Genomic DNA, 14,487 nt, shown 5'->3' on the forward strand with positions numbered 1-14,487 from the left:
GCAAACAGTCTGGCTTGCTCCACTCTTCGTGGGGGGAGAAGACAGTCGGAAGTGGTGGAAACTGACACCAGTGTGAGTGAGCATCAAAGCGAGGGGGAGCGCAGGTCTGACCCGTCTTGTCTCACACCCTCCTCTCCCTGTTTCAGGGTTACAAGTCTGCTTCTTCCTCATTTGAGATCTCACCATCCCCCATTCAGGATGACTACTTCAGTGGCCCCCTCTTCTGTGGGTTCCAGCCAGAAAACAGAAGGCGCATTTCAGATCGTGTATAGCAGGAGACATGGTAGAGCCTGTCTGGTCACTTGGAGGCGGTGTGACAGGCAAAGCAGTGAGCCTGTCCAGACGTCAGTTTCTTATCTCCTCAATGGAGTTGGTGAGTTCTCCCAGGAAACTAGAAAGGGTGGTGTGCTGTATTCCTATATCACTCTATAAACTATGATTCACATAACACTTCACATTTCACATAATAAAAACCAAACACAAGAATATAAAGCGCTTCCATGTGAAAAAAAACCGCTTCCCTTGGCATCATGAGAACAGTTAAATCAACGTTCAGCATGACAGTTTGCTTAAACAACATATTTGGGGAGGATAAAAGGAGAAAAATAGTTAACTATATTAAACTCATTTAAGCCTGGAGTTTGCAGTTCAGAATTTGTCTTCCACTGTGTGACCTAAAGTTTCTATTTCACTTACAGATTATGATAGCTAGTGAAATTTAATCAGTTAAAGTAACAAATAAGGAGAGTCATTATTTGTTAAATATGTTAGCCCTATAATCATAAACAATAAATGCTTGGTATTTTTAAAATATTTTAACTAAAATCTAATTACATTATTCCCCCTTCCCTTTTCTCCCTGTAGCTTGCTCCCCGACTCCCTCCTAAATTGATAGTCTCTTTGATTTTTAGTGTTAACATGTATTTTCCTTTCATGAAAACATATTCTTTAGCTCATACCTTAGAAAATCATTTCAGATTTAGTAAGTTTTGTACACTTTGCTTTCAGAATGCTTTCCATCTCATTACCATTCACGTGTGCCTGAGTGAAATACTGCCTTGAATTGGGCTTTTCTAAACATTTGCAAAATGCCACACTCTTTCTACTTTGGGAGCATGGGAAAGAGGTCTGGCCTGGCAATTGAAAGTCAGAGCAAGCATGAAAATTTCCAATTTATGTGATTTCTGAATAAAGTACTTCACTTTAAAATACACAGGAAATGTGAAAGCTAAAAAGAAGACCCCTACACCTGCACATTGGTGCATATTTCAGTGCTAGTGAATGGATCTTTTGTTTAATATTGCAGCCCCATTCATGACAGCTAAGCAACAAAACCAACACAGGTGTCCAACACTAGAAGAATGCACAGGGGAAATGTGCCTTCCATGTACAAGAAAATTTTCTAAACTATAGAGAATGAAGTTATGTCATTTGCAAGAAAATGGATGCAATCTGAAAAAATAATATTAAACAAAATAAACCAGTCTCAGAAAGGCAAATATCAGGTGTTGCCTCTCATTTGTTTTATATAGATATATAGAATTTTGTGTGTGTATGCACGTGTGCAGGTGTGTGTGTGTGTGTGTGTGTGTGTGTGTGTGTGTGTAAAATGAAAGTAGAAGGAGGGTTGGAAAGATGCTCACTGGTTAAGAGCACCGTCTGCTCTTCCAGAGGTCCTGAGTTCAATTCCCAGCAACCACATGGTGGCTCACAACCATCTGTAATGAGATCTGGCGCCCTCTTCTGGCCCACAAGGACACATGCAGACAGAACACTGTATAAATAAATAAAAATAAATCTTTAAAAAAAAGGTAGAAGGAAAACTGTGTGGGGGTAATAAAGAAGAGTAATGAGAGGGAAAAGGACAAGAAACAGGAGGGTAAGAGGGTGGGGAATATGATTAATACATAAAATAGTACTTATATGGAAATTATTTAACAAAAAATATTTTTTAAGTAAATCTTACAGAAACACAGAGTAGAAGAGTAGTTACCAAACTATGAGAGGATAAGGAGGATGGTAGGATGGAGAAAGGACAGTTAAGGGGTACAAAGTACAGCTGGATAGGAGGTATAAATTCTGAATGTTTACAGTACAGTAGGGTTTCTAGGGATGCCAAAAAGTAACTGTATATTTCAAAATAGTTGCTAGATATGCCAGTTACCCTGATCTGATTTTACACTTTGTAGTGGTCTACTGAAATATAACACTCCATCCTATAAGCATGTACAATTGTCTAGTGCCAAGTGTTGAAGTTTAAAAAAATATAAGGAGGCAAAAAAAATACCCAATACAAAAATTGTCATAGGCAGAATCTCAGATCAGCTCATTCTTTCCACAGAAAGCAAGCCAAGCTCTCCAAAAGCAACATCTTGTATAACTGCCGTTGCTCTGACCATGTTCTTGGCAACCTGTGATCTGTGGGAATTCTTTTAAAGAGCAAAATCAATTATTCAGTGACATAGGAGTAATGCCTCCAAGTGCTGACATTATCTTGCTGTGTTTTACTAAGGGTTTAAAGAGTCTTACTTATTATTAGACTGCAAGGGTCTTAGATAAGTAACGAGAAGAGACTGAAGTTCTTTGGCATATTCTTTTTCAGTGTCCAAGATGTTCTGTAACACCTGTAGAGAAACAAGAATTAAGGTCTCATAACTATCAAGCAAGTCCAAGGTCAGAGCTTTAGATCTTCTAATCAAACTCCTAGAAAAAGCATTCCAGTTTACTTAGACTGATGCTAGATGTCAGGAATACAAAAATGCATATGTATTTTAGTTCACACTAGAAAATATTTTAATAATTGTCTGACAACTAGTTGGATGAAGTTACTCATATGAACACAATTATTGTGAATTATCCACAACTGGAGGAGCCTTACCACTTACATGGTACTGGTCACAGTTATTTATGCTTTAAATAAGTTCATTGAGGAAAGGGCTAGGTTAGCTAATAAAGGCTAACTATTCCCATTTTATGAATAATAAAATTATAAAACATAGAGATTCAAGACTAGGAAAATTCAAAGATAATTGATGCAAAACATCAAGGATTTGGTTTCTGTATTGTTTCTGACAAGACATTTATGGAACAAAATCATAGTATATAGTACATTCTTAAGCAGGGTTAACACTGGTCTTTCAATAAAAACAAAGAGTGCCCGTTTGAACAATTCATATAGAAAAGGAGATAGTACTGTGAAGAATTTAATGAGGAGAACAATTCAATAATTATCTGTTATTAATAACACAAAATTCCTTTTTGTTCTTGGTTTGAGACAAAGTCTCACTCTAGTCCAGAATGGCTTGGAACTTACTATGTAACCCAAACTAGCCTCAAACTCACTCACCATAATCCACATGCTTCAACCTCTACAGTGCTGACCTTTTTATCAGTGCATGCCACCACACCTAGTGAATAATAAAATCTACAGGCACAACAACCAATGTACGACCCCACAAGTTCTCTTTTCCCACCAGTCCTAAGATCATCCCCCATTTCTCAGACTGTTCTGGAAACATATAAAACCTTCATTTCAAGCAATTATATGTGACCAAGTTAATATTTTACTATATATTATATTTATATGTTTTTTCATGTCTTCTAATTCATTGAAAAAAATCTTTCCTATATTAATGGCTATGCTGCTTACAGATAGGGAACTTCCACCATATCTGAAGATGAAGACATTAAATAGGAACCTACAAGACCGAGAGAAAAAGGCAGAAACGCACAGCTGACAGTGTGCCTTTGGCTTCCATATTAGCTGGATTCTATAGGGCTTAAGCTTCTACAGGATTCAGCTAATTTCACATTGAAACTAGTTTTAAAATTTCATCTGAATTGAATATATATGGACTTTCCCCTTGTTATCATTTCTTAAATTATGTAGTATATATAACACAAGACTCCAATCCCAGCTACCCTTGGGCCTGATGTAAGAGGACTTCAAATTTGAGGCCAGCCAGGGTAACTTAGTCAGATCCAGTCTCAAAATTAAAAAATGGGAAAATAAAAGCTGAAGGTGCAACTCAGAGGTAGAGCTCTTGCCCTGGCATGTTTCCAGAATTGCAAGTAATAATTAATAGTGTAACAATTATTAGCATGGCACACATACACGGGCTGGGAGCATAGAGATTATCTCAAGTGTAGGAGAAGATGCAAAAAGATCATGTATAAATTCTAGACTATTTTATATAAGATACTTGAACATCTGTATCTGAGGAGGCCCTGGAGAAAATCCTTGTGGATACCAAAGAGTGACAGTACTCACAAGACAAAGCATGATGACCAACTTTTCAAAAGTGGAGTAGCTGAAGTAGGTAGGGACCAAGGAACCCCTGGCTTTCTGGTGAACAATCGAACTGGGGGATGGTAGTCCCAATTGTGCTATTTGCTTACAGGCTGCTTCAGTTTTAAGGCATAGCTTACCTCATCTCAGATTGTGACATTTCAGGGCCCATTGTGAAGTAGTGGTGAGATGCTGCACAGGTAGGTACTGGGCAAGTGGCAAACAGTTGGACCAATTTAAGAGGCTAAATGCATTTCTGCCAATAATAGCACTATTGGAATTTAAGACCAAAAGTTTCCGTTGGGAGAGGAATGCCCTACATCTTGAGGGAAGTTAAGCTGCATCCCTGACCTCTACCCATTAAATGCCAATTGTGTTCCATCCCATGCTGTAGTTGTGACCATCAAAAATGTGCTCAGAAGGGTAATGTCACCTTAGTTGGGAACCAGTGACTTAGAAGGCCATAAGGTGGTTTTCAAAGCTAAGGGTTTGCTAAGCATGAAGGCACAGGCCTATTACCCCAACACTCAGGAAGCTGAGGCAGAAAGATGGGTTGAGGCCAGTTTATGAACACAGTGTGTTTAAGGCTAGCCTGAGCAAGACTGAGCCTACAACAACAACAAAAAAACCAGTGAAGGGTTAAATTATAGGCCCTACTGACAGCTACTTTTGTCTACTTTCAGTTCCCCTATTGCTCAGAAACTATTCTTTACAAATGTAAATTCAGAGGTCTGAAAGAACTGGTGTTCTCTGAAAGAAAGTCCAATGATGGAACAGAAATGTTACCACCTATAAAAAATCCAGTTACAATAAAGGCCACTAAAAACTGCTCTAGGATGACTGAAAAGCAAATTCAGCAGCACAAACTGGGTTGGGAGCTCAGTTGGTAGAGAGCTTGCCTAGCATTCACAAAGTTGGGTTCCATCCCCAGCACCACACAGACTGGGTGTGGTAGCTCACACTTCTCGAGAAGTGGAGGCAGGAGTATCAGGAGTTTAAGGTCATTCTCATCTACACAGGAAGTCCAGGCCCACCTGGAATACATGAGACCTTCTCTTTTAAAAAAAAGTAGAAACTTACTGGTTTCAATTAAAATGATGCTTCAAGAAACTAATTATGGATGCAAATGCATATATTAAGAAAAAGCAAGGCACTTCAATTTTAAAACAGATATGCTTCCTGGGTAAATTGGACTCGATGGGTTAAAAAAGAGGACATAAAGTTCAGATGGAGACATGGTAGTGGTGAATGTGGTCAAAATTTGTTGAATACATGAAGGAAATTCTCAAAGAATAAATATATTTTTCAAGGAGGGATGATTTCTAATTTTTCATTTGGCATTCAAGGGGCCGGGAGTCATTACTCCTTTCTAACACACTTAGCTGGAGAAAATGAAAAATAAGCGAACTAAATCTGTAAGGAATTAGATTATAGAAAACATCTATTCTGAAGAGTGGATACTGAGAATTACAATGGACTGGAGCAGAGACCCACAGAAAGCCTCCACAGGAAGCAAGACCAGGGTAGCAAAGCCTTCGCTGTAACTGACAAGCTGGTGAGCATACACAGTGGATGAATCTGAAAGTTGAGCACTCAGGGGGCTCAGTGTCATGAAAGCACACTTACACTTTTGTGATTTTTTTCATTCCAGTAAAAATAGAGGAAATACCCTTACTTTTCAGGCAGGAGGAGAAGAAAGCAGCAATTAAGACACCAGCATATTCTGGTAGCTAAACAACATGGGAACATTTAGTTCCTAACCACGTCAGCCTTTAGGAGAAACTATTTTACCAGCTCATAATCTAACTGACATGAGAGTCTAACTGACATGGAAAGAGAACATCTAAACTCCAGCCAGCTGCAAAGACTCATGTAGAAGGGAATTGAGCAACCTCAGGCTCCTCTAGCCATCTTGTGTCACCTAAGAATGGACAGTGAGAAAGAAGCATTAGGAAAGGGCACAGTCGAGGGGCCCAGGCTCACCAAGGAACTAACACATACATGATCATGGGAAAACAGAATGTGTCCCTCTCTCCACACCTCACCACCACAGTACTGAACAGCTGTTCTCCAGTCTCTTTTACCCAGCACATCATGTCAGGCTTCCAACAGGAGATGGCAAAGCCACAGTGAAAGGAAATGGCAGCTGGAGCTCAGGGTGTAACAGCGGTAAAATACTTGCCTAGCATGCTCAAGGCCCTGGGTTCCATCCCCAGCATCACCTAAAACAAAGAAGACTAACAATAACAATAAAACAAAGAAGACTACTAATTTGGAGATATAGTGAAAGCATCAGAGACAAAGTCAGATATCGGGAATGTTGGCATTCGTTGAAAAGAACCCACCAACACTGAGTTCTGCAGCCTGCAAACTTGTTATTCAAAAGTAAAGCAGATATAAAGACTTTCTCGGACAACTGAAACAACACCCTGAAGGAAATTATCAGCTCCATGTAGGCCTGATTTTCAAGAGATGTTCCTAGAAATTCTTGAACCTCTGTGTCTCGCCCACCACAAGATGAACTACCTCGTCTTCCACACATAGCTGCCACCATGATGTTTGGCCCAAGTCCACAGAGACAAGGACCATGGAGTGAATCTTCTGAAGACTCAAACAAATGCTTCCTTTCTTATAAGAGAGTACCTGGAAGGAAAGTGACTTGGCATTTGTGTAAAGAAGAGAAGAATATCCATGAGGGAACAAGTCAAAGAATAATTTTCACTTTCTCTCACCGACAGACCAACAGCTAATAAAAAATGATTCAAAATTGGGTCCTGGGTTCTATCCCTAGCACCAACAGAAATAAGGCATTTGATTACATGAGTATCTATGTACACGCAGGCATGTTTATGTGTGAGTGAAATGAGTGGTATTAATAATACAAGCCATGGGAGGGAAGAATTAGGACTATTTTATTAATAAAAGATACTTTTACTCACTGAATATTGAGTACATCTTTGTGTAGTGCTGTTTGAAAATGAACTTGGAGGGGTTGGGATTTAGCTCAGTGGTAGAGCACTTGCCTAGCAAGTGCAAGGCCCTGGGTTCAATCCTCAGCTCACAAAAAAAAAAGAAAGAAAGAAAGAAAAAGAAAATGAACTTGGAAGGTCAATATGGTGATACATGAATGTAATCCTAGCACTTCAGAGACGGCAAGAGGATCAGGAGTTCAAGGGCAGCCTAGGTTACATTAGACCCTGGTTATTTGTTACTTTTTCTTATAACTGTAAGCAGATATCTGGCATGAAGCAACTTAAGAAAGGCCTTATTTTGGCTCAAAGTTTGAGGGGCTAGAGCCCATCATTGACAGTAGGTAGCTCCTTAGCGGCAGGAATGTAGAGCTGAGACTACTCCATTCCTCACATCTCCATGGAACAAGAAGCATCGAACAGGTGATGCTGGTACTTTGGTTGGTTCCTTTTCCCCCTTTGTACCCAGTTCAGTACTCCAGTTCATGACATGGTATCTCCAACACTCAGAATGAGCCTTTTCTCTTCTGTTAATCCTCTTAGGAAACACTCACACACACATCCCTTCCCAGAGATCTGTCTCCTAGGTGAGTCTAAATCCAATCGTGTTAACGATGAAGAGTAACCATCATGTTTTGTCTCAAAAACCAAAACAACAACAACAAAAAAGCAAAACAAACCAAAAAGAAGAAGAAGAGGAGGATAAAGAGGGTGAAAAAGAGACGACTAAAGAGATGAGTCGGTGGTTAAGAGCAGTCACTGCACAAGTACGAAGACTTGATCAGATGCAGGCACCCACATGAAAAGCCAGGCATGGCCACTTGCTGACGCCAACATTGTGTGGGGGTAGAGACAGGAGGATCATCAAGGTTTGTTGGCCATCAGCCTACCTCCAGGTTCAGTAAGAAACTCTGTCCCAAAGGAATAAGACAGAGACAGAACAGGACATATGACATCTCTTCTGGTCTCTGTACACATACACACACACACACACACACACACACACACATACATACCTGTACAAACACATATACCATATATATACTCATACACAAAATATGAAAAAGAAAATAAACTTGGATTTGATGTGAATTTATATTGGAAACATTAAAAGCTCTAAAGCAACCATGAAAAGTTTTTTTTTTAAATATAATAGAAGCCAGGTGGAATGGCACACACCTGTAATTCAGCACTCTGGTTGTAGAGGCAGGAGTTCAAGGCCAGTTTGGTCTACACAGTGAGTTCGGCCAGGACTATATAGCAAAACTATATGTCATAAAACATACAAATAAAATACGTATATACACACACACATTTATATATATATAGTTGATATGTTAAGAAGACAAATGAAATCATATAAAATACTCAATTAAAACAACAAAAAATGGGCTGGAGAGTTGGCTCAGAGGTTAAGAGCACTGTTTGCTCTTCCAAAGGTCCCGAGTTCAATTCCCAGCAACCACATGGTGGCTCACAACCACCTATAATAAGATCTGGTGCCCTCTTCTGGCCTGCAGAGATATGTGCAGACAGAACTCTGTATACATAATAAATAAATCTTTAAAAAAATAAAACAAAGCAAAACAAACAACAAAAAGCAAGAAGATGTAGGGGAAATAGAACAAAGAACAAGGGTAAAAATAGTAAACAGTAACAAAGGGGACCAACAAGATGCTCAGTTGGTTAAGGTGCTTGCTGCCAAACCTGATGACCCACACGGTGGAAGAAAGGAACCGGCTCCTATAAGTTGTCCTCTGACCTGCACATGTGTATTGTGATGCATGTGTATATATATCCACACACATACAATAAGTAAATAAAATGTAATAAAAAACCTAGCCCACATTTATAGCCAATGTATTATTGTTAAAGTTACCAAGAACACATAACTGAGAAAGGACAGGTTCCTCAATAAATGCTGTTAGAAAAATTGGACGTATACGTGCAGAAGAATCAAAATGGACCTTATTTCAGACCATGAACAAAAAAAAAATCAACTTAAACTGGATTAAATACCTCCAGGCAAAACCCAAAACTATAAACCTACTGGAAAAAACAGATAAAAATCTCCATTGTGTTGTTGTAGGTGATAACTTTTTTTGGACATGATACTAATTCACAAAAAACAAAAGCAAAAATAGACCAATGTGATTGTATCACACTAAAAAGCTTCTATACAGCAAAAGAAACAAGAGGTGGTGACATGGTTTTAGTGGATAAAGTGTTTGCCACACAAAAACTAGGAAGTGGTGACCCTGAAGCTTGCTGGCCAGTCTAACTGAAAAAGTTGAGCTCCAGGTTCATTTTGTCCAAAATAAGGTGGTAAGGTAGAAAGCCAGGCATGGTAGCACCTGCCTTTAATTCCAGCACCCAGGAGGCAGATCTCTATGAATATTGTGTATTGAGTCCCAGGCCAGCTACATAGTGAGACCCTGTCTTGACAAAGAAAGAAAGAAAGAAAGAAAGAAAGAAAGAAAGAAAGAAAGAAAGAAAGAAAGAAAGAAAACCAAAGAGTAAAGCACTCAACACTAACTTTTTGTCTCCATGTGTACATGTGCACACACACACACACACACACACACACACACACACATACAGACACACACATATGCACACACATACATGTACACACATGAGCACATACACTCACATCCAACACACATACAAGAAACAATGAACAGAATGAAAACAACCTACAAAATGAAAGAAAATCTTTTGAAACTTTTACCTACTAAGGGGTCAATATCCAAAATTGTATAAGGAATGCAAAGAACTCAATAGCAAAAGAAAAAAAAGCCATACTTTTCTCAATGTTTTGGTTTTTGGAGACAGGGTTTCTCTGTGTAGCTATGGAGCCTCTCCTGGAACTCGCTCTGTAGATCAATCTGACCTTGAACTCAAAGAGATCTCCCTGGCTCTGCCTGGGATTTAAGGCATGTGCCACTACTGCCACCAAGCCTACCCTATACTTTTAAAATGAGCAAAAGAGAAATCGGAATATACAGTTTTCAAAATGAAACATATACATCACCAGCAAGTATATAATACTCAATGTCACCTATCCCAAAGGAAACACAAATCACAGGGTTTTCACCTCATACCTGTTAGTTTGGTTACTGCTGCAAAGAGAAATGATTGGTCTGGGGATGTAAGTCAGTGGTAGAGCACACCTGACTGGCACACTTAAGGCTCTGGGTTTGAGGGCCAGAACTACAAAATGCTAACAGAATTGATGTAGAAAAAAAGGAACTTTTGCACACTACTAAAGGAATACAGCCATTTTGTAAAACTATAGATTCAGTAAAAAGTTGATAATAAAGTCAGGTATGATGATGCACATCTTTAATCCTAGAGATTGAGAAGAAGGTATCAGCAGGAAGATCAGGAGGAGTTCTAGACCAGCTTCAGCTATATACCAAATTCAGTGGGGTGGGAGGAGGGCTCAGGCTACATGAGACATTGTTTCAAAACAAAACAAAAAGCAAAGACAAACTAATTTTTTAAAAGGCCACCAAAGTGGTTCAGCAGGTGAAAGCATGTGCCCTGTAATCCTGGAGAGTTAGAACCCAAGTAAAGGTGGAAAGGGAAAACATAGACTCCATTTTCCACAAGGTTGTCCTCCACATGCACACCATAGCATGTACGTTCCTGTCCACCACACATTCTGGATGGAAATACACACATACACACACACACACACACACACACACACACACACACACTAAAATAAACAATCAAAACACAGGCTATTATTAATTTTTAAAAAAAAACTGCTCTAAGTCCTGTGAGCTTGAGTCTTCATGGAATACTGTGTGATTTATGGCCTCTTCTAGGAGGCACACATGTGGTATACATACATACATACAGGCAAAACACTCATACACACAGAATAAAAATATTTAAAAATAAAAGTGTAGTTCTTTTGAAAGTATTTATTTGGTTGTGCGTGGAAGTTCTATTGGGATTAAAATCTCAAACTGTGGCACCCTGCCTTCCCTCTCAAATTTAAGAAGGAATGAATCTTCTAATCATCTTTTTGTGCATTTTTTTCTAAAAAGAGCATGTTCTGATAGTGAGCTACCTCACATCCTCATCCTCCCTTCAAGGACTGTTGTCTCTGTCACATAACCTGAATCACAATACCTATTCAAGTAAAGAAAAAGGGAGCAGAGGAGCCTGCTGGAGGAAAGAGTCGCCCCCTTCCTCCATGCAGCAGAAGGAGCTCAGAGTCTCCCAAAAGCTAGGGAAATGCTCCTCCACTGAAACTGTCCCTCTGCACCCCTGAAAGGAAACTCACATAACTGCAAGTTCTAGAGGGGGCAGGATGCTGAGGTCACAGAACTAAAGTGGCGAAAGCTTTGTTGGGGCCGGGGAAAGAACTGAGTCAGTAAAATGCCTGTCATGCAAGCATGAGGAACTGAGTTTGATCTATAGACTATACATACAAAGTCCTATGTGGTGGCACATGCTTGTAATCCCAGTGCTGGGGAGGTGATGGCAGGCGCAGCCCCGTGGGTCACTGGCCAGCTAGCCTACCCTAGTTGCCAGTGTCTAGGTCATAGTAAGAGATCCTGCCTCAAAAAAACAAAGTACATGGCTGTTAAGGAGCAACACCCAAGGTTGACTCTTGGCATGTGCACACATGCACATACATACATGTGCACCTGCACCTGCACATGTACAAGCACAAATACACACACACACACACACACACACACACACACACACACACACACACACAACCCAAAGGGGAAAACAAGCTCTCTCATCCCATGATTTCCTCTCAAACCACATGAGATTGGCAGTAGTTTGAGTGGCAGTGGTGTACATCAGGGGATGCTTGAGATTCTTTCCCAAATTCACCCAAACTTTTCTCACTTTCTTCAAACTTAAGAAAGCAGCTGATGAATGTGGACTGGCTTTTTCTCAGGGCTCGGGGTGCCTCATATAAAAGGCTAAGGAGGGAAGCAGACAGAGAAGGCTGTGTGCTCTATAACAGAAGGCCTTAGTGGTGAGTCAGAAGGCAAGGAGCTTGGCCGACCAACCAAGTTAAGAGCAGTACAATTGGATGGGCATGAAATCCCTTCAAACTTATTGAGATAGGCTGTGTCCAGACACTGCCAGTGCCTCCCTGGTTCTGTCTCCATGAGGACATTGTAGATCCATTTGCTGAACTAACCTTTCCTTGACTTCAGAACAGAACAGATGGCATGAAGCCCCAGAAAAATAAGTGGCAATCTTGTATCTAGTGTGGACTATTATTTTCCCATAAAATAAATGTCCTACATTTCCTGGAAAGGCTTTGGAGTAAATTCAGCTTTGGAACTAAGTTTTCTAAAGGAAGGAGCCATGTAAGTACGAGGAGATTGCCAGGTGTGGTGGCATACACCTATAATTCCTATAATCAGGAGGCTGAAGTGTGAAGGCCATAAGTTTGAGTCCAGCCTAGACTGGTGAATTTTAGGTCAGCTTGAGACACAGCAAGACCTTGTCTCAAGAACGAAAATAACAAAATGCATGAAGAAATTGTTTTAAGAGGCTAAATATATAAACACAGTCTAAAAATAGAAGTGTGCTATGTGAAGGAAGGTCACTATAGTGACCTCAGAAATCCTTAAATCAAAGCAAAACTGTATTGTAGAAACCTGAGATAATTCTGGTGCCTGTAAAAAAATGACAACACTATATTTCTGTATTAGTGTCATATCTGACTTCATGCCAGTAAAACTGTCTACCTCCCTCCAAGGGTACTGGCTGATTTCACAACCCCAGGTCACTAGCTTTCAATACACCAGCAACCTATTTCACAACACCATAGACTTAGCAGCTCCACATAATCCCATCACTTCCTCAACCTCCAGGCTTCAGATGGAACAGATTAGTGGAAGAGTAAGACAGGAAGAAGGAAGGTAACAAAGTAATGGAGTATGGTGAAGAGACTCCATGGAGACCTGTGTAAGATCTTATACTATGGGATAAGAACAGTGGTAAGGCTGGGCACGGTGGTGGTCCTCTTTAATTCCAGCACTTGAAACAGGTGGATCTCTATGAGTCTGAGGCTAGCCTAGTCTACATAGTGAGCTCCAGGACATATGGTGAGACCCTGTCTCACAAAGAGCAGTGGGATGATAGTAAGGATCATTAAGACAGCTCAGCAGGTAACATCCCATGCTGCACAAGCCAGACCACCTTAATTCCATTCCCGGAAGCCATGTAAAAGTACAGGGAGAGATAGCACAAGATCAATCCAGATAAAACCCCAGCATGATACAGAAGGAGATCGTGAAGTCCTATCCCTAGCTGAGGAGCTCTTAAGCAATTTAGAGCTGTTAGGAAAATAGAGTCCATTTCTTTCAGGGTAGTGGGTCCTGAGAGGTTACCCATGCTCCAATAGATTGTCCTATACCCACGGGAATACAAGCAGCAGTAAATGAACTTGCTAGGTTTATAAAAGATCACATGAAAATTGGGAGGGAGAAGTGCTGGGGCAGATAGGGAGGAATTGGAGAGAAGAAACTGAGAGGTAGATCAGAACACACTATATGTGTGGTACTGTGTTCCCCAAAATATTGTGAACCCTAATAAACTTATCTGGGGTCAGAGACAGAACAGTCACAATATTAAACATGAGGATAGGCATTGGTGGTGCACGCCTTTAATCCCAGCACTCAGGAGGCAGAGCCAGGCGGATCTCCGTGAGTTCAAGGCCACATTGGAAACAGCCAGGCGGGGTGACTCACACCTTTAATCTCAGGGAGTGATGGCAGGAAAGAGAAAGATATATAAGGCATGAAAACCAGGAACCAGAGCTAGTTAAACATTTGGCTGGTTAAGCTTTTAGGATTTGGAGCAGCAGTTCAGCTGAGATGCATTTGGATGAGGACTCAGAAGCTTGCAGTCTGAGGAAACAAGACCAGCTGAGGAACTGGCGAAGTGAGGAAGTTGTGGCTTGTTCTGTGTCTCTGATCTTCCAGCATTCAGCCCAATGACTGGCCTCAGGCTTTGATTTTATTAATAAGAACCTTTTAAGATTCATTCTACATATATGTACACATGACATTCTTTAACAAAAAAGTGGAGAGAACTGACTCCACACAATTGCCTGCAACCTCCACATATGCCCACAGACATCATAAACACACAGACACACACATACAGAGAGAGAGAGAGAGAGAGAGAGAGAGAGAGAGAGAGAGAGAGAGAGAGAGAGAAATTTTAAAAGGGGTG

The 14,487-nt window shown here is 40.4% G+C and overlaps 1 protein-coding gene across 2 annotated transcripts in view; it reads right to left on the reverse strand.

The window, feature by feature from the left end:
* The window catches only part of Arhgef6 (Rac/Cdc42 guanine nucleotide exchange factor 6), a 122,171-nt gene that overhangs the window by 52,871 nt on the left and 54,813 nt on the right, over positions 1-14,487 (reverse strand). For both annotated transcript variants that reach the window (XM_036174612.1, XM_036174613.1), the window contains one exon: positions 2,530-2,624. In XM_036174612.1, the coding sequence (XP_036030505.1) occupies positions 2,530-2,624 (95 nt within the window). The remainder of the gene's footprint in view (positions 1-2,529; positions 2,625-14,487) is intronic.

This window comes from Onychomys torridus, chromosome X (genome assembly GCF_903995425.1).
Source record: "Onychomys torridus chromosome X, mOncTor1.1, whole genome shotgun sequence".
Taxonomy (NCBI): domain Eukaryota; kingdom Metazoa; phylum Chordata; class Mammalia; order Rodentia; family Cricetidae; genus Onychomys; species Onychomys torridus.